General features: G+C 44.1%; 1 protein-coding gene across 2 annotated transcripts in view; it reads right to left on the reverse strand.

Annotated features, from left to right (window-relative positions):
- Positions 1–9,112: 9,112 nt before the first annotated feature.
- The window catches only part of pik3r3b (phosphoinositide-3-kinase, regulatory subunit 3b (gamma)), a 224,076-nt gene continuing 205,582 nt past the window's right edge, over positions 9,113–27,606 (reverse strand). For both annotated transcript variants that reach the window (XM_061034969.1, XM_061034968.1), the window contains exons 8-15: positions 14,708–14,843; positions 13,718–13,816; positions 13,204–13,384; positions 11,759–11,884; positions 11,329–11,648; positions 10,653–10,727; positions 10,357–10,527; positions 9,113–9,740 (exon numbers count right to left, since the gene is read on the reverse strand). In XM_061034969.1, coding sequence (XP_060890952.1) covers positions 9,542–9,740; positions 10,357–10,527; positions 10,653–10,727; positions 11,329–11,648; positions 11,759–11,884; positions 13,204–13,384; positions 13,718–13,816; positions 14,708–14,843 — 1,307 coding nt within the window. In that variant the 3' untranslated portion in view covers positions 9,113–9,541. The remainder of the gene's footprint in view (positions 9,741–10,356; positions 10,528–10,652; positions 10,728–11,328; positions 11,649–11,758; positions 11,885–13,203; positions 13,385–13,717; positions 13,817–14,707; positions 14,844–27,606) is intronic.

Raw genomic sequence — 27,606 nt, forward strand, 5'->3', positions numbered from 1 at the left:
TGATGTGGGCTCCTGCTGGCAGAGGGAGTCTTTTAATAAGTGAGGGCGGGCAGAGAGGGTCACTCTCAAGGCCGCACGGCGAGGATTAATGTGGCGGGAATCATTTACAGGTTGTTCTGGCAGGCCCCCAACCAACGATCTGGTGGGGAGGGGGTAGGGGTGGGGTGGGGTTTGATTCACCCAACAGGTTCATTGGTACAAATGTCAGTGAAATATTACCCGGATGTTAATTACATGTTTTTACCAAGCGGCAAACTCCAGTGTTCAAAAATGAAGCTAATGCAGTAAAGTGTAAAATCCTGCAGTTCATCGGGTGTCCACTAGGGGCTGGCTGCAGGAACAGCGGGAGTTACATACACACAACAGCACAAATGAACATTGTTATGATAATGCTCTAGGAGGATTCACTTCAGGGTCTTTAGCGGTAGGTGTGGTTGGTAGGAGGAGAAGCAGGGTCAGTACTGATGACACACCTGAGGGGGGGGGGGGTGGCTCTGTCTCTGTAATCTTCATTAGCAGCACCTGCAGAGGAGCCGGCGGAAAACAGTGGTTTCGAGTCGAAGAGACGCCACGAGGAAGACGCGAGGACGCAGACACCTGAGAGACTGAATCTGAAGTAACGTTTGTTTGTGTTTCAACACTTCACGGGTTCTTTTTACTCATGAACTAAACTGATATGAAAGAGAGGGCTGGGGGAGGAGATCGTACCCCAAGTGACTCCGTGGATCGGACTGTCCGAGTGAGCTGGTCGCGGCACGTACGAGTCACCAACACGCACCCCTCAAACAGACAGGACACACACATTCAGGTAAAGCAGGATACACATTCACGTTTACGCAACACGTAAGGAGAGGCAATAAGTTACGGGCTCACTGGCCTCAGCATCAGGCTCAAGGATAGCATTTAGCTGTGGGGTTGTGTTAGCCCCGTAACAAACATGTTTACTGCCTGCTACAAAAAACTAAAGAAGGTCTTATTAGTTGAATAAATCAATAATCCGTGGCACGCTGAAAACAACTTTACTGTACTTTATTGTGAGAGAACAACGCATTTTTCCTGACGCTTCCTCAGGTTCAGGTTTAAAACCCGCCTCAGCTCCAGCTCTCAGTCTGTCGTTAGGTTGACTGAAAGTTAGGCTGAGACAGCATTTCCAGCATGGAGGCTGCTGCCGATGAACCTCCAGAGCCCCCTGAAGGAACAGATGGCTGACATCACTCGAACATTAATATTTACAGTCTATTGTTATTACATCTGAGTTACCTCTTTGTTATTACACTGTTAACCCATTATTACCATCATATTACGTTGCTTCATCAAAAGAGCTACCAAAAAATATGATTTTTGCCAAAGAACTGTGAAGGAAAGAGAGACAGACACTGAGATGTTTGTTTTTCAACAAAATATTCTCTTTTTATTCTGCAAGAAAACTGAATATGGTGGAGCTCCACTGATAAACGTACATGAGTTCAGCTCATTAACAAACGGAGAATCTACAACCAACAAACTATTGCAACCAATATGAGAAAGTAAAAGTGAACCATGACGGGTCAAAAAACCTTTTGCAAAGAGAGAATACCGAGAGAAGCTGGTAGCGGGTAATGCAGAGGGTAACACTGAGGAGGAGGAGGAGGAGGACTTCTCTGAGTCCTTGTTGGTCTTTAAACGTTCAGTAGTTTGGGGATCAGACTTTTTCAGATCGATTTGAACTGCTGCAACATTTTCTGTTTGTACAAATCCTAACTAAGTGTTGCATGTCCAAATGTCAAAAAAATATTGTTCGTTTCTCAGCGAGCTTTCATTTAGAGATTTATTTTGCTGCTTTATTTTTTTTAAAGTGAACAGATGTTGCCAATTTGTGTTCACTTCGTATTGCATGTACACAGTTTTCACTAGAATTGACTGAGGTCGCCATATACTGAAGCGTAGGTAACCATTATCTAAGGCCCTAGTGTCCACCTGGTGTCCACCGGCTGTGCGCTCAGGAGCGTTTACATTAAGCGTTTGTGCGCTGAGAAGAAAAGTGCTGCATGTCCGTCCTTTCTCTATGACAACAGTCTGTCGATAACTGCCGCTATATGACTGACTCTGCTCGGTGGACACGGGGCCTTAGGTGACATTTGCAAGTTGGGGATGAAAATGTGTTTGAAAATTCTTCTGCAACAACAAGAAATTAAAAGAAAAAATCTGTGACATCAGGAAGGCTTTGAATGTCAGGTAAATAAATATAGTAGACCTGACCTCCTGTAAAGTAACGATTCCTCTTTCTCAGTGTTACGCCGTTTTAGCGTTATACAAAACTGACACAAAAAGGACGGGAACTCGCTTCGGCTGTAAGCAGTGATGTTAAATTGTTGCTCTATTAAATTCAGATCTGAATACACCATAAACAGACAAATAACAGTTGCTTTTCAAAGACATCTTTTTTAACCATTTTTCTTTTATACACAAAAAAACAACAGTCAAGAGTACCAAATATGCATGCTGGATCTGTACGTATGTCAAAAAAGGGGGGCGCAAGAGGAGGGGGTAAGGGTGGGTGTCATATACACTTTTTAAAATCTTGTTTTTTTTCGAAAGTTTGTTTTTTTAAAAGTTCTTTATTTTCATATATATATATATAAGAAGCTGTTACTCCTCAAAGCTGTGCTGGGTACTGTGATCAGATAAGCAGTGGTAAGAACACAACACGACTCCTCTGTGAGAATCACAAACATATTCAAACCTCGCTGCAAATAAAACTTTGCAGAACTGCTCGAGGGCGAGTAGTAGTATTTGTAGTAACAATAGTAGTAGTAGTAGAGGAACAACAGACAGTTGCTATTTTAACAGTCCTGGGGTTGTGGCGAGTATAAACACTCAGTAGGCTTATTGTACCTGTCATTGCACAGACTGCACCTTTAGTTTGAATCTCAATGTACCTTGTTGAACCTAAGCCTGTTTCCTGGAGTTATTTGAGTTAGTGCTGAGTTTAAACAGTCTGTAAAAGTAAACAGATATTTTGGTTTATCCCAGTAACCCTCTTTAACTTGCTTATCTTTCCATCTGCTCTTGGTACTACTACCAACTTAAAACCCTGCCCTTTCAGAAACACCTGTATTCTGTAGGGGTCGATGCACCTGAGGGAAAACATGCGCCCCTCTATCACGAACCCCTCGCTGACAGAAAAGGGAATATTGCATGTTTGACGGAGTGAGACATGGAAAGAAATTGTCCTACAGACACCTTAGATATGTATGCATTAATGCAAAAACCAAAAAAAACAACAACATATTTTTGGCCCTGTTGGCCTTCCATATTTCCGGTAGCATTTCCACTTGCAGAGCTTCTGATGCAGAGGTGAAAGATTTGCCTTCATGATGCACATCTTTCTTTTTAGTGATTAATCGGAGTCAAATCACGCTGAGTGCACAAAATACTGTGCAAAAGAAGATGCATCGAATGTAACCAGCGTCAAATTAAGCTCTTAACGAAAATGCAATGTAAAATGTATGAAAGGCCAAACGGTCCATAAATCAAAATCCAAAACATGCACACGCGTATTACCACTTATCCTATTTTTATGTGTGCACAAGATAGTAACTTTTGGGTGCAAGTTATGGAGAGCTCAAAGCAGTTGAAACTAAATAAGCAAGGTGTGCTGTTCAGATGCATAAAAAAAAGTAAACCTACTCCGATATATATCAACGAAAGCATGTTTTGAGGTGTCTGCAGGACAGTTTCAACACAGAAATAGAAAAGTTTCAACTTGCAAACAGGACTAAACTCCAGCTACGGTCATTATGTGCAAATATATGAAGTAGCATGAGTGAGAAAGCTGTGACTCTGGGACTTTTGGTAGTTTAAAAAAAAGAGAATCCTAAACGGAAAACAGTTTATATTAACAGTACATAAACTGAAGAGTGCAGATAAAGTTAAATCTGATTGATTTTTATCATTCCGACATCATTGAACAAGGATTTTTAAAAAGACGGATCCTTCCTGACATGCCACAAAAAGTACCTGTTTTAACTTTTTTTTTTTTTTTTTTTTCTTTTTTTAAACACAAATGAACAGATCAAACAACAGTCCTAGCTATCTGTACGGGACACTCATTCACACAACATGGTTTTATCTTCTGAGTTGTGAAAATATCAAGGCAATGGAGATAAAAACATCACTGAAAACATCCCTTTCCGACAACTGAAGGATCAACGAGAACTGAAATCTTTGGTCTAAATGTTTTCGGGGGGGGGAGGGGAACGGAAAAAAAAACAGTCAAAGAACAGCGACTACGACTAAAAACAACCCTTTCGAACTGTAATATATTTTAACTTCATATATATGATAGATACGACATCTGTGAAAATGTGAGTCAGGTAAATATTAACACAAGTCTCTTGTAGTTGATCATGTGTGCAATTTCAGATAAGCCCTCTGTGAAGGAAAAGATCCGAACATATCTCTGAGAAAAGTTTCAAGAAGCGCCTCCTTCCCCTCCTAGATTAGCTCTGCGTATGCCTGTAACGAATACTGTACATCTGCCATAAAACTCTTAGAAACCTTGGCTCTGCTCGCCATAAAACAAAAGGGAACTCTTCGTTTTTTCTTTTTTTCTTTAATAAATGTATATTTTCATATAAAGACATTCAACAGTGAGAAATGCAATATAGTTCAAGTAATAGAGTTAGGGAGTTTTGGAGTTCCCCGTTTTGAAAAAAAAAAAAAAACATAAAATGAAACCGTTGGATTGTGTTGTGATGGAGGGAAAGGAAAGACTATGACATCCTTTTTTTTTTGGCGATGAAGCTACGGGAAGCAATGAGGGACAAAAGTCAAAGTCGTGGGGGACTAGCTTAGTCGACTGAGAGTGATTTAAGTATCGATGCAGAAAAAACCCTGATTTTTCTTTTTTTTTTTCAAATCGCTGGCTTTGTTGTGTGGTAGTTTGAACGGTAAACTTGAAACACCTGAGGGTTAATGACCGGAAACGTCGTGAAGGAGACGTTAGAATCCAAATTGGCCTGATAGCACCTCGAGAGTTCGGATCATCTTGATTCGGATCAATGACTGCGGTGCTTTAAAAACTAAGAAAGAAAAAAATAACAAGTTTTGGATCCGGACTGATTCTTTTTTTTTTTTTTGTTTCCTTTTTTTTTTGTACATTCAATAATATATCGACAAACCCCGCCTTGCTGTCCCCTGTTAGACTACGAGAAAGAAGAAAGACAGTCATCACAGGTGGACGAAACAGATGCAACTAAAAGCAGTGGTCATAATTAAAAACGACTTTAAGGAATGTCGGCTTCTCATGGGAGCTCCGCCGCAAATTGGTGAGTTTGCAGAATACATACTGCAAAGAACTGGATTTTAAATGTTCAGAAAACACCAAGCACAACTGGAAGAGTTTGCAATAAGACATCACCACATCTTTTATGCTGCAAATGTTTCGTCTACCTGCGTTGAACCGCGTCTTGTTTTTCTTCCTCCACAGTTTTTAGCTGAACCGGGCCGGTAGAGCGGGACGACTGGGGGCTGGCGGTAAGCTCTGACTAAATCTAGTTCGGCCTGTCCTTTGCAAGATTGGTTTGCATGGTCAGATTTGTCTTTTCTTCACATGGACGTCAGAGAAACTACTTTGTTTTTTAACCCTTTTTGTGCAATCTGAATTGGCCAAAAATGGACACAACATCCATTGAATAGAGTTTCTACTTGGCTGACGTCGACTAGTTTCCATTGGCAGGATTTCAACTTATTCTATTTCTTTTTTGCCGTTCTAATTTGTCTCTACTTTTGGGAAAGACATCCCGATGTTTATAATTTGACTTCTCAGAAACGCACAAAAATCTGGGGTTTGACGCCCTCGTTCAAAATATCACATTGCGTCTATTCGGGAGTATTTGCGTCCCGATAAAACAAAAAGATCAGCGAAGTTATTTTGTCAAATTTCCCAAATAGATCAGAGGTAGATTACCATTTTTTATTTAGATGAACAGCAGTCTGGAAACAGGCCAAACTAGATTTAGTACTGCCGGCTTAAGGACGCACAAACCAATCAAATCTCCAGTGTTAAAAAAAAAAAGGGAGATTGCTCGCCATCAATGGCTTTCCGCTCCATAAACCTCGCCTCCCCTTGCTCATCTACTTAATTTAAGAGGACTCTATCGAAGGCGGGGGGTTGTGTGTGGGGGGGCAGATAACGGTGATACCGTCGAAAGTTTTCTACTCTGTAGGGTGTCGAGGAGGACATTGAGACGGGGGTGTGGATAAACACGTGGTGGGTACAACCAATGTTGTATCATTCACTCACAATGATTACTCTGCAGCAAACAATGGCCCTCTTCCTACAACCTGAAACTCTCCTTCAGACGTACTCCTGTGTGTGTGTGTGTGTGTGTGTGTGTGTGTGTGTATAAATGTGTGTTTGTGGCCCATACACTCTGATGTACACACTGTAAAACACTGCTGACAAAAGAGGGGGAAGGGGGGTGCTTTGTCTGACTTTGTAACCAGCGTTGTCTCGTGTTTTAAAAGAGGCTTGAGGTCATCTTGTGCCGAGTCAATGTCAGTTTTAGGGGCGGGTTGGGGGGGTTGGTGGGGGGGTCGGAGTGAATTGAGAACAGCTGCTTTTGTTTGCAATAGAGCCAGGGTCAACAAATCCTCCTCCCCGCCATGTTTGCAGCTCCGCTAACCTTTGCTTGTCACAGCTGTGGATAATGAGACGGGCAGTAACCCCCGCTGAAAACAGCCATAGATGTATTATTAAGACGTAGATACCAAACTCAGAGATGGCACCAATCGAGAATGAATCACCGCGGCTACAAGAGGCTAAGAACTTTCTCGGTAAGATATTGGCCCAGAAGACGCGTTTCTCTTTTGAGCCCACAAACTTTGAGTTTTCTCGGCTCAAACCTCCACGGAACAGAAAGTAAGCGATGGCAGTTTTAAGATGCCGGATTTAAAAACGTTTCTCACAACGTTTGGCCTGGATGATGTTGCATCACCCCAAGTGACCACTGGGGGAAAACAAGAACTTTTCTTTTTTTAAGACTAGTGATTGCACCACGGTCTTGGGTTCTTTGCGTGCATCGTTTGGTTTGGTCTGGTTTCAGGGCTGAATGACGTTTCTCCGTCCAGGAGGCTGCGGGGGAGGGGAATCATTTTTGTCGGGTGTATCAAGAGGTTTGAGAAGCAGCATTGAAGCAAAACCCTGCGGTATTTAGAAGGTTTAACAACCGCAGCACTTCAGTTTCGTAACCTTGTTCGAGACGCTAGTAGCCGAGTTTCAGAAAAGGCCTTTAGGCGCGGCGTTTCATTCTCCTCTTAATAATACATCCACGTTGCCCCTCAAAGCGGCAGCCAAATGGTAAAATCAGTGTCGTCATGACAACGGCCAATCAATCGGTGGTGCAGAATTTAAAAAAAAATTCCAGGAAGAATAGAAAAAACAACTTGGTGGTGTTTTTGTCACTTTCGTTTTCAACATAGTTTTTATTGTGATGTTTCCACTGGTTATAAAGTCGAGACGCTCCGAGTAAAAAATAAAATAAAAGAACAAATAAAAAGAGGAAAACTCGACAATCAGACAAACAAAAAAGTCACTCCAAAAGCTTCACTGTGCACTTTGATTATCTCTTGGACCTTTAGTGCATCGCTCTCTCTCTCTCTCTCTCTCTCACTCGCTCGCTCGCTCTGCGTGACTGCTGAACTACACAACGCTAGATTGCACGTTCTTTCAAGTTTTCAGTATTTTCTTCTAAAGCCTGTGTCTTCAGCTCGCCTCCGTCTACCTGCTCCGTGTTAATACATAAACAACATTTTCATCAAAGCTTATTATTTCTGATGGTTTGTTAACCAAAACACAAACGCTCCCAGTTCAACCAGCAACACAGTCGTTAGCGTTCATTCATCCTCAGGCGTCTTCTTCTTTTTTTAAAAACCACACATAAAATGGGTTTCAGGCAACACGCTCAAGATGTTTCTCTCTCTCCTTTCTAAGGAGGATTCTGGTCAAACCGACCTTCTGGGACTTTTTTTTTTTCTTGTCTGGGGTTTTAAAGTGTTGCAGCATCTGTGACCTCAGCATGTTGTTATATAACGTGTCACTCAGGGCAGCTTCCTGTTTTAAAAACCTCATGTTGACTCAGCACCAGCAGACCGTCAGAGTCTGTTACTTTTGAGTCATTCTCTCTTTTCAATAAATCGACTTTTTGTTCGGTGTAAAATATTTCAAAAAGTCACATGAAACGTTCTTGAAAATGACTTTAAACTTTCACTTCAGTCGCTCGTGGTTATCTCTGAAATAATATTTCCTGCTTTAGCTTCGTCTCTCTCTCATCTCTGCGGGGGGGAGCGAGGCGAGTGACATGCGGCGTGCTGAGGTCACAAATGGCCCTCTAAGTGCTTCTAACTCGACCATCTGTACGTACAGGCGGTTTGTGTTTCTGTTGACGTACCATTTGGTTTAAAAAAAAAAAAGAAAGAAAAAGGCTTTTTGGTGCACGAGCACACGGCCCCTAAACTCAGTTTATGTGTGGTCTCCAACACAACGTGTGTTTGCTTTTCTCCATTCACAAGAAGAAGGACCAAACTAAGAAACGCACACATGCACACACACACACACACACACACACACACTGGCTGACTCTTCCCCCTCCCCCTCCCCCTCCCCCTCCCATCACCAACTTTGGTCTCTGGTTCTGATCCTTGACGTTGCCATTTACACCGAACTAAAAAAGAAAACCTCAGTAAAAAAAGCAAAGCCTGTATCCTTCTACAAAACTGTTTTGTGTCACCCCTCCCTCCCTCCCTCCCTCCCTATCCACCCCCTCCCCCCCTAAACCCTTCAGCAGCGGTCTACATGGAGGAACACTTCAGGGCCAGAGTGTCCGTTGTCTTGTTATGCTACATTATTTTTGCTTTTAGTACGGAGAGCGACAGGACAGACATCATCACCTCGTGTATTTACCACAAACAAAAGCAAACAAAAAAAAAGAAACATGAAACGACTCCAGAAACCGACAGAGAGAGGGGTTGTTCATAGATTCATCTGAGGTGGGAAATTAAAATTTAAAAAAAAAGGGTTCAAAGTGGGAATGTTTCGTTGTCGTCTTCGTCGTCTTTTTTTCTGAGTGAGTTTCTGGTAAAAAGTCTGAGCTGGAGTTTAGGTAGCAGCGGGGGTCAACCTGAAACTCTGAAGTCTCCTACTCCCGTTTCCTTTCCTTTCTTCCTTCAGTCTTTTTTTTTTTGTTTTTTTTTCACATTCACAAACATTTAAAACTTCCTTGTGCAAATCAAGCAGTCTTTAGAAAGAATGCCCTCCGAAAAATGTTCTTGTAAAAATATATAACTCCAAGGTGGCTGACGTGTGTGTTGCAGCAAGTGTTTCATTTCTATCTTTTACGGGGTCTGGTGTCGGGGTTGTTTTTTTTTTTTCTGTACTTCAACCAACCCCCTCTCCTCTCCTCTCCTTCCTTCCCTCTCCCCGTCTTCCCTTCCCCCTTTAAAGCGGGCGTTGGCTTGCTGTCTGTGTGGGGGGGGGCGTGTGGTCGAGCGGGGTTGGGGTTCATCTGCGTCCGGAGGGCATCTGTGCGTAGACGGGGTATGCGAGGCGCACGTTGAGCGAGTCGTTGTGCTGCACCAGGGAGGCCTGGTGGTAGTGGAGCACCAGGTCCTTCAGGCTGCTGTACAGGTTGTAGGGCTCCGCGAAGCCGAAGCCGCGCGGCGTGCTGTAGATGACGCAGTGCTTCACCTCGCCTTCGACACTGAGGACACACAGGAGAGGAGAAACATTCACAAACTGCTCAGAAACAACAGCGCCCGTCCTGACGTTTATTTTACACGTTTTACACTTAAGATTGTGAATCCTTCAAAAGTGGAACTGGTTTTTGGGGGCGCAGTGGTTAGTGATTGCGTCCCATGTATGGAGGCTGTGGTCCTCCAAGCGGGCGACCCAGGTTCAAATCCCACCTGCGGCTCCTTTTCCCACATGTCATTCCCCTCTCTCTCTCTCTCTCTCTCTCCCTGATTTCCAACTCTATCCACTGTCCTGTCTCTACATTAAAAGGTACAAAAAGCCCACAAATAAATCTTAAAAAGAAAAAAAAAATTAGCTTAAAAAGGCTTTTTTAGAAACCAGCAGGTGATGTCACTGAGGCTACGTCCATGTTTTATACAGTCTGTGTTTGGATCAGCATTATAACATCATATGGATTTTAAAAACAACTATAAGGAACAAGGGGAGGGATGAGGAAAATAAAATAAATAAAGGAGCCGACATAAATAACATCCCAAAAGAAAAGTGTAACTGGTTTTGATAATCAGACGGACTGGGGTGGGATGGGGTGGGATGGACTGGGATGGGGTGGTGTTGGTACTCACACTACAGAGCAGGCGTAGCAGCCCTTTTTGCTGCTCTCTCTGATGAGGAACGCTCCATCCGGCTTCCCGATGAGCAGCTCCTCCGACTGCGTCCTGTTCAGGTCGCCGACGAACCAGCTCTTCTCGTCGTAGTGAGGCAAGTTCTCGTCCTCCTCGGTGACAAAGTATCCTCTGCACACACAAACACACACACACACACACAGTTACACAATGCTGGGCACAGATGTGTGACCCCATTTTCTTAATCTTTAACCACAAGAAGAAAAAGAAAACCCCTCTCAGGAGTCAGAACTCACTCGTCAGTGTTCTCGTTCTTGATTCCCAGCCAGTCGTTAATTCGTTTCTGTCGAACTCCTTTGTGATTGAGCCAGCTACAGAGAAAGAGGAAAAGACAGAGAGACCGTTAGAAACAACCAGGAATCACTTTAAAAAAACAAAAAAAAGGCTCCTTTCATTCACAGCAGAAATCAAATTAAGTGACAAACGTCTGAAAGGTCAGGAGGAAGAGGAAACACAAGTTTCTAATGGAGCAGCGTGACAGTCAGAGTGACGGGGGGGGGGGGGGTGCTGCAGAACTTGTTTTTTTTTTTTTACCAGATATGAAGAAATCTAAAAGAGCTGAAATTTGAAACAATTGGCTTCAAGTTTAAACTGAAGGAAAACCTGAATTAGTTGGATTTTGTTAAAATCTTGAAGATTATTTGAGAGTTTTAAGAGGGAGAAACAGAAATGACGATCACACAATTCATCATGGTTTGTTATAAAGACATTTTTTCGTTTGTCTTTAAATGAATCTTCTTCAGCTCTGGGAAAGGCAGCGGTTCAGTTATTACTTAAACATGTTTCCCCGTATCTAACTTAACAACCCGGGTCACAGAGTTCATCAGAGACAGTATTTCACTCTGTCTTGTTAGCGACCTGTGTCCTCAGACTCCTCCCACTCCGCGTCCTCACAAGTCCTGGAGTACTCACACTAGGTACTGGTCCCTGATCTTGCGCAGCTGTATGAGGTCGGGCTTCAGGCTGTTCATCTTCTTGTCCGTCTCGCGGTTGTCCATGGCTTGCGTCTTCAGGTCCTGCTCCAGCCGCACCTTGCTGTCGTGGATCTCCCCGAGCCGAGACTTGAGCTTCTCGTAGTTCATCATGATGCGCTCGATCTCCTTGTCGTTGCCCTCGCGCCGGAAGCGCTCGATGTAGTCCTTGCTGTAGCGCTCCTGCGTGTGGCACTGCTCCTCGAAGATCTTGATGGTCTCGTTGAAGGCTTCGATGGCCGTCCGCTTCATCTGGATCTCCTGAGGGACGGGGGGAAAAAAGGAGTTTAGCGGATGGCGGGCGGGGAATGTTAATTTTCTCTTTTTAAAACCATAACCACCGCAGTAAGGAAGTGGAACGCTTGATGTACCTGAGACGTCTTGGTGTACTCCTCATACAGCCGGTCGTACTCTTTGCTCTTCTCCTGGTACTGATTGTGGTATTCCTGCAGCTTCTTCCCCACAGCATCGATGTTGTCCTCCTTTACAAGCTGGTCCTGAGGAGACATTCAACGCATTAGAGAGAGTGTGAAGACAGCTAAGGGCGGGGGAGGGGAGGGGAGGAAAAAGGCTGCAGGATGTAGGAGAAAGAACAGTAATCAAGGACGGAGGCAGAAGAGCATTTTGCATGTTTGCTCCCTTCACCCCGGATTCTGCTTACTAAGGGGGGGGGGGGGGGGGGACTCCTGAACAGGCTCATTAATAAACCACCCACAATGCCCCGGTTTGCAGGGCACGGTGTACCCACTTTGGATGTATTGCTTAGCTCCGAGTAATGACTCGCCCGGCAAAAAAAAAAAAGGGAGCGGAGGGGACGAGGGAATAAATGCAACAGCGGGGCCTTTGACACCGCAGATGTGTGCAATATTTCTGTTGCTGGTGCTGCAGTTTGGGAGTGGAAACACTTCAGAGTGAGCCACCAGGACGGGGGTTAAAGAGGAAACTAGGCGGCGTGTAGCGCCGACCAAAAGAACGATTAGGAAGAGGGAGTTTGATTCCCGAGCTCAAGAACTTTTAGATCTTTGTAAACTTTGGACTTTTATTTTGTTTCTATTATTCTTTCTCCTCTTATGATTGTTGTCTCATCTGATTCACTGAATGATCTGAGATGTGCAAACAGCAGAAGAGATTTAGGTCGTCTGAAGCATGACGTGAAGTTTGAAGAACAGGCTGAAGTGATGCATCTCTCCGTTTTAGAGAGAAGAGTTCAACATCTTTTTTAAATTCTTCCCCACAGAAAGAAAAGCTTTCTCCAAATATTTTAAAAGTGCATGCATACTTTTGATTTCTTTAAGCACAAATGTCAAACATTTGCTCCTTCTAGTTCCTCAGATGTAATAACGAGCAGCTTTTTTAAACACAGCAGACTACTGTTTGTTAAAGTATCCAAGTAGGACGCTTTATTTTGAAAGGGCACGGTTACATTTTGCAGCGTTGAGCCCACAGATTGAAAAACCCTTTTGTGGTTTGTTGACCCCTTTGGATTTGTCTTTTCTTTGCACCCTCAAAGTTTGGGAAAGCGCTGCGTTAAGACTTTTAAACCAGGAGGCCACGCCCAAAACCACGGAAGGAAAGTCCCCGGACTAAAAGCAGAGGGGGATGTCCACGTATCCCTCCGGATATTTAGAGTTTAATGCGGCTGAATGTTTCTGTTCACTTTTTAAATCTGCTCACGTTTTAAAAAATCCTTGGTTGTCTATAACAATCTGCTTCCTGTCCTGCCAGGATTTAAAATGAGCCTTTATGCCCTTCAAAATAAAAGTCTCAACAATCAGAGAGGGTGTATCTTGTCTAAATGTTTTGAGTGTGTGCGTACCTGCTGGAAGCGGGAGATGGGGTACATGAGTTTGACGTCCAGCTTGGTGTTGTACTGAGCCAGAGACTCGTGTCTGTAGTGGCTGATGAGCTCCACCACCGAGCCGAACGTCAGCGGGTCCGAGAACCCGTACTTCCCGTCCCGATGGTAAATCTTTATCAGCTTGTTGTTGCCCCCTTTCCTGAAAATCAACAGAAGAAAAAAAAAACACATTCAAAACTCTACACGACTTTTTAATATTCACATTTTATCAGCTTCTATTCTGGGCTCCCGTTCCCCTTCAAGCGTTTTATTTCCAGGGCAGTGGGCGATTTGCTCCAATTTAGCGGGATGCTGCGTAGGCAAAACGCCCCTCAACACATGATTCCCCCTCCATCTGAAGTTAACTGGAGGCATGGCTGCGTTAAAGTGGAGCAGGAGGAGTAATCTACCCCCCCTCCCCCGCTGTGGTTTTTAAACACGCTACACCCCGCCGGGCTCTCTGATTCAAACTGAAACATTTTATAGACTGTACCTCAGTGTGAGCGTGTAGTCGCCCTGCATCTTGGTGGAAGCGTCCCGAACCAGGAAGGTCCCGTCGGGCATGTCTCTGAGCTTATCGTTCACCTCCTCCCTGAAGAGAGACGAGCAGAAAAGAGCGAGCTGAGCAACCACGGTATTCATTTTATTACTCTGCCTCTGATAATAAACCAACTGGACGGACAGGTCTGAGCCCATATCAGCTGTGTGTGTGTGTGTGTGTGTGTGTGTGTGTGTGTGTGTGTGTGTGTGTGTGTGTGTGTGTGTGTGTGTGTTGAAGGTGGTAGACTGGCTGTCTGCACAGTAGGTGTGGTTATTATCTGTCTGTGTGTGGACTGAGAGCTAACATGCAGGTAGGTGAGGCAGTGTCAACATCATCACCTTCTTCAGATTTAAACACAGAAAAGATTTAAGAAGAGGACAAAAAGGAGAGATATGAGGACGATGCAAGAACAAAAACTTTAACCAGACGAGTCGACACAACAAAGGCTGAAAACAGCTGCGACGTAAACCTCAGGGTAAGACTTCCTCTCTTCAAAGCTGCCAGACTCCATCGATAAAAACAGAGATTTAAAGTAAAGATCACATGAGATTTGCAGGTTTTCTACCTTTTAGTTTTTCTGTGTTTTTTGAGACTAAAGAGATGTGAAGGGTTATTTCGGGTCCAACACATTAGTCACCTAACACACACAAACACACAAAAAATGACCTGATATCCGAAGAAGAAGACCAGAAAGTGATGCGTCCTGCAAATTAAAATATCTGTTTTTATCAATGGAGTCTGGTGGCAAAGAAGAGATGAAAGCAGCCTGGTCTCAAATGAGCTCATTAATAGATCATGAATAGTTTGGTTTTCAGCCCTTACAGCCTGTTTCATGGCTGCAGGCCGAAGCAGTCTATGGAGAATTTACAAAACGAACGCACAAGGTGATTAAGACTCCAAAAAATGGGCGGGGTTTGATAGACATTAGCATGCGTTTGTTACCTGGATATGTCGCCCCAGTACCACTCGGCCTCCTGCAGTGAACCTCCCGCTCCTCCATCTTTCGCTCCGTTGCTGCTGCCCCCTCCAGTCCCGACTGACGAGGGCTGCTGGGGCTTCGCTGGCTTTGGAGGAAGAGCTGAAGAAAAAAAAAACAGAGAGAAAACAACTGTTTAAAAAATGTTGTTTATGAACAAACGAGTACAATTCAGCTCGACGACGACACTCTCAAGGCTGCGGATGAAGAGCGGGGAAATCCTTTTCACAACACGATGAGTTTAAACTCAACGACTGATGGAAAATATCTTTTTTTTTTAAAGCTGGAGAACATCCACATTAATTCCAAACATGCACACGTACTCTTTATGCAAATCAGCACGAGGACGCTGCATCTATATCTCCACACAAACACAGCCGCCGTGCAGTCGGTGACCGTATTGTTATTAATCACACAGGCAAACAGTAGCATGACAAACACAGGCCATACATCATCTCAGTAATTAGTCTGTGTGCCACACACACACACACACACACACACACACACACACACACACACACACACACACACACACACACACACACACACACACACACACACACACACACACACACACACATATATACACGCGTACCTTACATGGAGGGGACTATGTGTCTATACTGCAAAAGTGGGGCCTTGTCTTTCAGGTCATTTTAAAAATATAAAAAAGTAATACCCAGTTTACTTGTGATGTCTTTAACCATAATATTACTTCAAAAGTGTTTTTTTTTTACACACACACACACACACACACACACATACACACACACACACACACAGTGTAAGTTTTCTCTGCCTGTAGGAGAAAGACCGTCCTGAAGAGGGATGTGGAAGTTTGTTATTCCTGAGAGCGCTCTTGTTTTCATACTTTTTCTCATGTCTTTGAACTCATCCTCCCCTGAGCTGCCAAAGACAAACTTCTCGTTCTTATCAATTCTTTTTTTTATATGCGGTAAAAAAATGTTAGAAAGTTTTCAGGAACACGACTTTGAGCCTGAAGCCTGAAGCCCCCAAAAACAGTAACACACGTTCTGACTGAAATCTGTATTTTTGAATGTTTTAAACACTCAGAGTTCTTGTGCTGCTTGTTGTGTTTAGACGTTGTTGAATATTTTAAAAGTTCAGCTTCCATCATTGAATGTTAACAGGGATTTTTAGGAGCACCTATTCCTCGACGTGTGATGAGAAGAGGAGCAGATGATGTCGTTGCTGAAGGCACTCAGAAAACTTTCTAACAACAAACAGAGAGAGAACGGCGTCTAATCTTTTGTTTTTTTTACGTCTCGAGACACTTTATTAAGAGTTAGGCTTACAGGCAGAAGCTCTGCTGTTTTCTTCTATTGTTGTCTGTACCACACACACACACACACACACACACACACACACACACACACACACACATCGAAGCAGACCAAGGTTTACAAGTCTCCAGACACATCTGGACCAGTTTACAGAACAGCAGTATAATTACTGCAGAGCTCCTACATCACAAATCAGTTACACACTCTCTCTCTCACACACACAAACAGAAGTCACACACACACACACACACACACACACACACACAGATTTGATGTGTCGTCATTTTAAAAGGGAAAGTACGCTGCAAATGAAAGTCCCCTGAAATGCCGCCGGAGACGCTTTTTCTTTCATGTGTGAGCAGCTGGAGCGTCCAGGATCATTCTGGTCTCACCCTGAAACACACGTACGGATGACAAGGAGGGACAGGGGAACTCCCACAATGCACCGGGAGAGAAGTACCATGGTCAGTCAAACATTAGCGTGACACTTTTATTCAGGCCTGCGGTGCTCCAGAGAGTCACTGTCACAAATCCACCAGATGTTCTCCTTCTTTAGAAAACTCTTTCTTTACTAACATGTGCAGTTAAAGCTGTTATTTATATATTTTCCCGCCACTAGGGGGCAGTAGACGAAGCTTGAATATGAATATGTATGAATAGTATGAATACCTACAGAAAAAACACAAACAGTTGCATTGTTTAACTGAGGATGCTCGTGGCCCTGCAGCCACTAGGGGGCCTAAAGCTCACTAACTGAGAAGGTGACGTTCGTCATTCTGCAGGGCTGTGAGGATCTGCTCATTTAATATCTATCATGAGTTTGTATTCTTTTCATCATTGTTTACCACACAAGTACCACTCACAAAGTTGAAGGAAACCACAGTGCGTCAGCCCCTCCACTGAAGGAGGTCATCTCTCTCAGAGATCGACCTCCTCAGACATCAGAAACATTTCAAGCACGCCTTCTCACGGGGAGAATCCAAACAAAGAGAAGAAGAACAGGAAGCACTTAAGGTAAGTTTCTCCTCACATTTCTTCTTCCTCAGAGTCAAAGGAGACTCATCCAAACGTTAGTCCTCTGCACCTTCAGAAGTTTGCACTAAGTGAGTCATGTGCTCCAGTCCACTGACGTCAAAGAAATGCAATACTCAAGAGTAGCACAGATTTCTAAAGACAATAATTAAGTTTATTCAAAAAAAATGTTAAGGTTTCCTCACAAAATAAACTCAACTTGAAACTTTCCCAGTGACTCCTCTTTGTCGTCATGTCATCATGTTTGTGAGGACGTGGCGCGTTCTTATAAGAGGTGAAAAACAATCTGAACGTGCAACAACAGAAGCTGTAAAGACGTGCAGAGAGGAACTCGTCGACTGTGGAAAAGATTTCTCATTTCCCTAAAAACACAAACACAGCTGATGAGTTTCAGTTTTAGAGGTGTGTGTGTGTTTACACAGTGACTTCCTCACCCTCCTCCCTTTGTTCTCCCCTTGTTTTCCTCCCTCAATCTTTATCTCCCTCCCTCCCTCGCTCGCTCACTCTCTCTCCTCCCTCCTTCACATCATCACAGCCGTCAGTTTGTGACTGCAGCCGGAGCTGTCATTGTGCAGCTGCACTGTTCTCCTCCGTCAGCACTCTACACTCTCTCTCTTTCGCTCTCTCTCACTCTTTTGCACACACACATTTCCTCCATTACTTAGAATTCAAAACAAAAACTTTTGCAACATTGAGAGAAAATGAAGGAAAGCTAAAGATTAAGTTAAAAACAATAAATAAAGAATCAGTCCAAACTACTGATGCACCTGCACATCCTGAACAACACAATGGAAAGTAGCATTAAAAAGGACAATAGGTGTATGTGTGTCACCATGGAGCTACAGGACACACATGAAGTGAAATGCATTTAAGAAACTCTTCAAAAGAAGAAATTTACAATGACAATAAAAAAAGCAGCAAATCCGAACAATGAAGAATCAACAGCTGATGAGTGACAGAGTTAAGAGAGGAGTTTTCCTCCGAGCTCCTGTTGCAGGACAATGAACACACACACACACACACACACACACACACACACACACACACACACACACACACACACACACACACACACACACACACACCCGAGTCCTTTGTTGCAAAAGGTCCAGTAGAAACTGGAAGCATTAAATCAAACCGTGTCAGTGACTCCTGCAGCATCTACGAAGCCAAACCCCCCTCCTGACACACGGATCGATACTTGTGATAAGTCTGCTCTTTTAAAAGAAAACGAGTCAAATTCAACCGATGACAACCGTCCGACCCCAAAGGACACGATCGGGAAATGTCAGAACAGATCACAAATATTCATTTTACACTTTGACACTGCTCTAAATCTGTAAAATATCAGCCAGCGAGACAGAGAAAGAGCGGACCCTGAACAAAGGGGACCATCAGCGCAGCCTCCCTCCCTCCCTCCCCTTCTCCCCCCTCCCCCTCAGCAGACAAAGGAGCAGCGCTCAGCCACACGCACACGCGCGCACACACACACACACACACGCGCGCGCGCGCGCACACACACACACACACACACACACACACACACACACACACACACACACACACACACACACACACACAGATATCACTTGTCATCACACATGCAGGCAGAAGCCCACAGCTCTCCTGAACAATGACTGTCAGCACGGACTGACACACACACAATAAACACTCACACTTGACAAACACACAAAGCATCGATATGAGCCTCAAAGATCGTTTGTGCACACACACAGCTGATCAGCGACACGGTCTAATTACTGGACTTCAACAAAGATCTTCAACTCAGAAAGTTTGCACACACACACACACACACACACACACACACACACACACACACACACACACACACACACACACACACACACACACACACACACTTGCGGTGCAGAAAAAAATAATTAATAAAGTGCACACACTGCAGAAATGTACACATGGCATGCATTAAGTGTTCTGCACACATCTGCTCTCAGTCTGTTTCTTTTCCACAACTTCACATCTGGACACAGTGCAGAGCTGCAGGTGGTGTGTGCGTGCAGCATCGGGCAGCATGTGGGGGTGTGTGTGTCAGCGTCACGGCTGTGTGATCACACACACACACACACACACACACACACACACACACACACACACACACACACACACACACACACACACACACACAGTTTTCATATCCAGATTGTTTTAACTTCAGGGCTGCTGACATCTCAAATTATTGATTTAGTCTGTGAAGTGTCAGAAAAAGTCAAAATAAAAATTCAGAATATTCTTTTTTTTTGTCCTAAGGATGGTCTGAAATCTGAAAATATAGAATCTATCTATGCACAATAATGAGAAGCAGCCTTTAGGGAGACTTTCTGTGAATTCATTGTTGCAGCAAAGTTGTGCAAAAGCATCAAAAGCGACAAAGACTAACGCACACTGTCAAAGTTTTTGGCAGAAATAAAAAATAGAATAGACCAACAAAAAGAACTGTAAGAAAATAAAAGGGAATTTGATGAAATGCAAAGAGACAGTTGCAGGAAGAAGTCAGCTGAGCGACTGAGAAAAGAAGCAGAAACAAAACACAAAGAGAAACACATGAAAGAGTCTCTTACCGTCCTCCACCATCTCTGTAAGCTGCATGCTGCCACTCGTCTCTCAGCTGTTTCCCTCCTCCTCTTTCTTTCTCTCTCTCTCTCTCATCCACACTCTCTCTCTCTGTATCTCTCTCTCTCTTTCTCTCCTCCTCTACATCCTCCTCCACCACCACCTCCTCCTCCTGCTCTAGGCTCCGTCAGACTGAAGAAAAGAGCGAGCGAGGCTGATCCTACAAGACAGACGACGAGCCGACTAATCCCTGCACGGAGGCCCGCCCACTCGGCCAATCAGGAGGCAGGGGAGGGGAGGGGAGGGAAAAAGGGGGGCGTTTAGGAGAGAAAGAAAGAAAGAAAGGGAACAGAAGAGGGAGGTGGAGTTACCTAATGGTATATCCATTCCTTCTGGGACACCACACACACACTCACAGCAGCGAAGCATCGAGCACTGAATCAACAGGTCGTCTCCTGTGGACCACTGAGAGCTGACCGGGGAGGGGGGGGAGGGGGGCTCTAACGGACTCATTTCACGCTCCTTTTCAACACCAAACTCAACTCTGAAAACCTGCTGCTGTTTCTCAACCTCTCAGTTCTAAAGAACAGATTCATGCAGGTGGATAAAGTCAGAAAATAGAAAATTAAAGTCAAAGTGGATGTCTGCAAAATTCGGATTTTCAGAAGCTCCAAACAAACACGACTCAGCTGTCAGTAAACGAATCTACATCACATCAGCAAGAATCAAGTCCAAATAAAACTGAAAAAAAAGAAAAAAAAAAAATTCTCCCTGAAAATCAGACACTTCATGCAGCCAATAAAGAGTTCTTCATCCGATCTTTAGAGGAAAACATCGACGATATGTCACGGCTATTTTGTCTCAATAAAAAAATAAAAATAAAAGAGATGCAATGATTGAATCATCGAGTCAGAAGATCCGTTTTCATTATTCAGAAGGTTTGAAGTAAACAGAGCAGGAGGTGGAAGCACTGGAACAAGGTGTGACTCATACTGGGTGATATCTAAACTGGTTTGGAAGATGTTCATGTTGAGATTCAGATCCTTCATCACTCAGCGTCACATACGGGCATTATGCACAGACTCTGATGGACCACATGTCGATCTGATCCTGCAGATGATGATGATGATGTAAAGAAGGCTTTGACTTCTCCGCTGCGTGTGCACAGATGAAGCCACAGGTCTGCACTGCATGCTGCTTCATTTAGTGCAGACACAGGACCAGCAGAGCGTTTCTAAAAGAAATCATCCAACACTTGATTACATTAAAAAAAAAAAAAATCAGGTTCCCTGGTGTAATTTTCTCTCTTTGCAGGATCAGTGCATTCATGCAGAAGAATCTATTATAATCACGTCCTCGGTTAGACCAACGCGAGGCTGGATGATTGATCACAATATTAATCACGACGATACTCATACCGACAAAAATGACAAAACTGCAATCTGAGACAAATTACTGACAGATCTGCAGCTTCATGTTGGAATTTGATGCCACAGAAATCAAAAAATCTGGACGGAAATGTTTCTATAATCACTGAAAGATGAACTGGATGGAATCTAACCGGTTTGAGGTGATTGCTCATGAAGGAAAATGCACATCTCCTCTTCTCTTATTGTTCTCCTCAGTGTTACATAACGCAGCTGCATTCTTTCTAATCTTCACAAAATATAACGCAGACATGATTTTTCAAGCTTCTTCATCTTTTTTTTCATGCTTTCTATAGGTGTGAATATTCACGTGCAGCTCCTGAGATTTGTTGTGAATGAACTAAAAACGTGTCTCAATGAATTTCCCCTGAAAGACAAACTCTTATCCACACAAAGTGCACAAAGTTACCAGCAGGAAGGGGGGGGGGGGGGGGGGGGGGGGGGAGCAGTAGCACTCCACCTATGCTGATCACCCTGCACACAAAGGCAACGCAGACACTTGCCTTTACACACACACACACACACACACACACACACACACACACACACACACACACACACACACACACACACACACACACACACACACACACACACACACACACACACACACACACAGACACTATAGCTGTCACTGACACTCGCACGTTTCAATTTCAGAGTAATAAATATTCTAATGAACATCTGCAGGACGCTCGTCTTCTATTCTCCCTCAACCCCCCCTTTGTCATCTCTCCTCCGGCCACTCTCTCTCCCTCCTCTCTCTCCCTCCTCTGTGTCAGCGTCTCCGCAGCTCTTTAGATTACATGTCAGGCATGTTAAGACAAAGACACACACACGCTCACTGAGGGTGAGACAAAAGACGAGCGGGGCTATCAGCGACATATCGGTGTGAGAGAAAAAGGTGACGAGGTGCACACACACACACACACACACACACTGCAGGTATGAGCGGCAAAAATAGTGCGCCTGCACACTCAGGATGCTTGGATGTTGCATAACTTAAAAATGCACCTTTTTGTACATTTCTGTGTTTTTCAGTGCATGGCATGAGCGCGCTGTTTTATGACAGTGACTCCATCTGCGCATCATGCATGTATATAAACCGTCTCCCTCTGGATGCTACAACAGGTCCAGGTCAAAGTGTGTGAATGAGCAGCAGTGTGATGCCTTTACATCTCTACAGCTGTGTAGAAGGAGCACTAGCATCCATTCACTGCGCGGTGGCTCCGACACAATGAGAGGGGAAGAAAGAAAGAATCAATTCCTCTCCCGCGTTCAGTCAGGAGGAAGAAAAAAAAGAGAAGAGGAGGTGTTAACTTTAAAGGAGCAGGAAGAGGCTGGAGATATTGCACCAGTCCACTTCAGTATGCTTTAAATTATTGAATCCACGCTGAAACTTCAGGGTGCAAGAAATAAGACAAAAATGAAGAGATGCATTCAACTGGATGCAAAAATGTTCTGCAAACTTTACACATCTAGAAGATAGTTTTTTTTGTTTTTTTTTAATCAATGTCATCTTAAAAGTGTTTCTCTGTGCATTTCTTTACCCTATACTGGTTTGTTGTTATGCATCCTCTGTGCAGCCTAAAGACACAATGCTGCACTCTCAGCTGGCTGCAGAATCTACACTTCATCTCAATAGATAGAAAGAAGGGACAGAGCTACCGGGCAAAGTGCATTCAACAGCGCCCTCCTGGAAACAACACAACGTCCCACATCTGCGCCACGAGCCATTCAGCGCAGGGGGGGGGGGGGGGGGGGGGGGAAGAAGAGGGGGGGGGAGAGAGTCAAATGACACAGGCACAATCCCCGAGCAAGGAATGAATGAGCGAGCGAATGAATGAAACATGTCCAACTGTGGGTGACAGTCGGTCACACAGGGGCGCAGGGAGTTCTAGATGCGTGTCAGAGAGGGATGTTATGATTATGAAACGCTCGGGACCTTTTTTTTTCTACCCGGTTTGGTTCATTATCCCCGGTCGCTCTTCTGCTCACTGCCCCCCCCCCTCCTTCCTCCTGCTGTCGGCTCCGGAGCGACTGTCTGGACGAAGCCGTTTCAGTGTGACTCTCATTTCATAGAGTTGTACCTGATTACAATGTGCATGTGGGTGCACACACTTAGATGGTGGTGTGAATGTGTCAAAATCGGCTGCAACAAACTGCGTTGATTTTTATTTTTTTTAATTATTTTTTTAGTCCAAAATCATCTCGTCTGCCATCTTTACCGATCATGTATCACAGCTCATTCAAAGCGGATTTGTCAGAGGAGGAATCCGGCTTCCTTTTAGCACAGTCTACATGGGACCATTGTCTCCTGAATGACTCTGAGAGTGAACAAGCAGCAGCAGCAGGAAAAAAACAAACCGGGCATAAGACGCACAAAGACGCATTTCTCCTGTAATGAGTTCAACTTAGAGCTCACGGAGGAAGCAGTTCGGTGTATTTATGTGGTTGTCGCCGGAGATAGGAACTGTTTTAATAACCAAACTGAATCACAAGATGTCGCAAAAATCGTTTCATTACAGCTTAAAGTTGCCCTGTGGAGGATTATGCAACGCCGATGTAGAATTTAAGGTTTATGCAAAAAGGGCTGCCAAAAAGTAAGGAGGGGGGAGAAATGATCACCAGAAATGAGCAGACACACACATCTGAAATCCCTCGAGGAAGACGACCCAAATATCGTTAAGCACCGCCGGGGGAGGTTTGAGCAGCAGCAGGATGTGCACCAAATTTCTACCGTCACGAATCCAAACATTACACCTCCCCTGCTCTCCTTTCCTCCCCAGTCTAGTGCAGTTTTTACAGAGTATACCCACTTATGTTTCAGTCTCCTTAGGGTATAACCACTTCCAGATCTCCTCTGATTCACACCACTGAATGACAAGATTCAGTAGTGTGCTGCGTTTTTTTCTCCCTCGGATGGTGAAGGGATGACTGTCCCTGATTGCCTCATATGAACAAACTAAATATGGAAAAAGGAGTCTTACATGTCGCTGTTTAGAACAAGAGGCAGATTATCCTCTGCTGGACTGGCCACCAGATAAAAAAAAAAAGAGTAGCCAACCCACTTCTTTACGCACCACAACACCACTGCTCCCCAAAACACATCCACATCCGGGGCCTCCTTCCTTCTTACCTGGTGGTTGGTCCATTTCCAGGTAAAATATGAGCTCCGTGGAGTAGGGCATCATCGTCTCCCTCCAGTCTCCTTCCTCGCCGGCTTTCTCCGCCGTCCAAACTGTGTTGTACATTGCTTTCGTGTGTGTTGGCTGATCGTGACAATCTTGATCCACGCGTAAAATTAAAAAAAAAGGCGTAAAAAAACAACCCGACGTGTTTTTTTTATTTTAAAAAAGAAGAAAAAACACTAGTTCGTCTATCTATCTATCTAAAGTGTCCTATCTGAATTCCTGCTTCAGACTGAAATAAATACACGGACTGTGCACAGCAAGCACCGGCTCCCTCCCACGTCACTAATAGGCTCTTCATATGTGTGTATATGTATATCTTTATATACATATAAGCGTCCTTTTTTCAACGGAGGGAAAAGTAGAAGCCAGCTCTACATTTCAGTCCCCTCTCCTTCTCCTCCGCAGGTGCCGCCGGCTTGCCAGCTTCATTTTAAGAAGAGCACTGACAAGAGGAGGCTGGCTGCAGCTGACAACGACTGGGACGAACCATTCAGCTGCTGCTCGGAGGGGGGAGGGGGGGACTAAACATCTCCAAGTGTGCCACACCAAAAATACGCACAGATGTTTTTTTTAGAAATTCCAAACAACACACCCCTCTTTGAGATGAAAATGATTTAACCTATGGATAAGTATTCCTAAAAACCCATTGGGCTGTGTTTCTTTAATAAAAGAAAAGCGATGTCACCTCCTGATCCCCCCCTCTTTCTTTTCCAGCGGCCCCACCGCTTTGCCGAGCCTCTTGTGCGCAAGCGCAGAACGCTGCATTTCAAAGCCAATAGGGAAATTACTTCAGCCTCCGAAGACAAGTTACAAATTCTGTGGTTTTCCACTCAGATCCTCTCTCTCTCCCTCCCACTGCCTCTGCCTGTATGTCACTGCGAGCTTTCTGGCTGCTGCTCCAGCCACATCGGGATGTGACATAACACAGGCTATACACGGATAATAAGCTGCTGATGTTTTGTATTTTTCCTACTGTCAACAAAGCCCAAACCAAACAAGAAATTAATCCTCATAACAAACACGGCCTCAGCTTTTTATTACCCTCGTGACACAGAGCTCCACTGTATCCAGACTCTATATTAAAGCTCATCACAGAGCCTCACTCTGGACACTGTTTTGGCTGTTTCCCTCCTCACCATAGCGCCAAATGAGAATCAATCCGCCTCACTCACAATCTAAAAAGTGTCACAAACTACCTCAGTTTTCCCCAAGTGATGTTAATAAAAATGGATTTTGTGCGTTCAGTCTAGTCAGTACTGATCCGGGATAGGTCCTATACCTACAGAACCTGCACTCACATCGTGGTTACTTTTAAATGTAATTACTGTGCGCTTCATCTTGCACCTTCTCCTGTGCCGTATAAAGTTTTTATCGAGTAAGGACCACCTGCTTTAGTATCTTGTTCCCCTTTTATCATGTAGCTACTGAGTATCATATTGTCTCTTATATCAGTGGTTCTCAACCGGTGCAGCCTCAGGACCCACCACCAACTTCAAATCATGACCAAAATCTTTGTGATATTTTTCAACCAATCAGAATTATTTCAAGACAAATTGTTGCAGTTTTGAGCTCAGACGGTACAAACAGTGTGACCCAGATCGATGAAATGGAACAAAACAAATATGTTTGGAATCAATTTGTGGACTTTTTTTATTTTGCTCAGGCGCACATTCGCAACCCACTGAGAACAGTTCTGTGACCCACTTTTAGGGTCCAGCCCCACCAGTTGAGAACCACTGCCTTATATCATGCAGTGTGTATTATTATCCTCCTGATATTTACCTCCATACTAACACCTGATCATTTGAAAAGTGTTGTCAGGTGTGCTTCCTTCAGTTGAGTATACTCACTTTGACGGGGGACTACAGATGGAAATGAGCGACTCGCTGAATCTGGTGCAAACATCTTTTTAATTTAATAAATAAAGTCGTCAGTGCACGGTGAGATCATGGAGACATCCTTCATGTTCCACTCTTGCATGCAAAGCAAATACAACAATGGTGGAATACACAAATCAGGCAAGTTTCAAGTCTCTGTTTGAAGCTGATTTTCATACAGTAGTGGTCTCGAGACCGATTCTGAGTATTACAACACTAAGTTTCTGGTGGGTCCTGAGGCTAGACCAGTTGAGAACCATGCTCTAAAGTATAAAATGATAATTAGTTGTTTTATCTCCAAACAGCAGTGGAAAAAGAAAAGTAGTCTCTAGCCTTTCTTAACCAAAATGTCTTCTTCTTCTTCTTCTACTTCTTCTTCTTCTTCTATGGTTTCTCAGGAAAAGAAAACATTTACAATGTGAGCGCAGACTGCAGCGAGATCGGTACACTTATAGTAAATGATATGGAAGCTTAAACATGAGCTGAGGGATGATGGAGAGGTGCAGACATGTATTTAGGAAGCTTAGAATACAGGGATTACTGCATACACGCACACACACACACACACACACACACACACACACACACACACACACACACACACACACACACCTGCTAAAATGGATATGATGGATTTACAGGACGTTGGGTTTATGTATTTTTCAGGATTTCCAGATTTCAGTTTCGAGCTGCTGTGATCCAAAAACCTTTCAGCTCGTTGTTTTGGTTTGACGGCCCTCAGCTCCACTATGTACGCTCACTTTCACGGCTTTCAGGGCGTTTTTTTATGGCCTCCTGCAGCACATCAGCTGCTCCAATGAAGAAGTCATCGTGCACACTACCTGCTACCTAACATCACACAGACGTCGCTTTAGGACTCAAATATTCTCGCTTTTGAACCAAGCGTACCGAAGACAACCGGCTGCGTCCTGAACGTAAATGTTCACATACTTGCTGATGTAAGACGCGTGTTACTGGACGATTCCTCTAGAGGGCGCACCACATTAATCAGACGGCGTAAACACCAAAGTAGAGAGCCAGCTATTTTGGCAGGCATCATAATGCGTGTAGTTGCGGACTTGATCTGTTAACTTTTCTTCTAAACTTTCCTCCATTGTTGTAGCGGCTCTCTCTGGTCTCTCTGATGTTATCATTTCTGGTCTCATCACCTTCAGCTCTACACTGCCCCTAGTGGTTATATGCATATTGCATCTCACGGATGTGTAGCATGAATTTCTGAGGACGTGCAAAACCGACCAACGGGACCATGGTTTTCCTGAACACAAACAAGCAGAGAATAGAACAAGAAAAGTATAGAAACGCTGACGATGGTTTTTGTTTGATAACGACGACTTATAAGATGGTTTCTATACTGATTAGAGCTCTCAAGAACTGCCCTCAATGTTGTGCTTTGCCTCTTGTCACTTCCTGTCAGCACCTGT

The sequence above is a fragment of the Labrus mixtus genome, chromosome 3, assembly GCF_963584025.1.
Source record: "Labrus mixtus chromosome 3, fLabMix1.1, whole genome shotgun sequence".
Taxonomy (NCBI): Eukaryota; Metazoa; Chordata; class Actinopteri; order Labriformes; family Labridae; genus Labrus; species Labrus mixtus.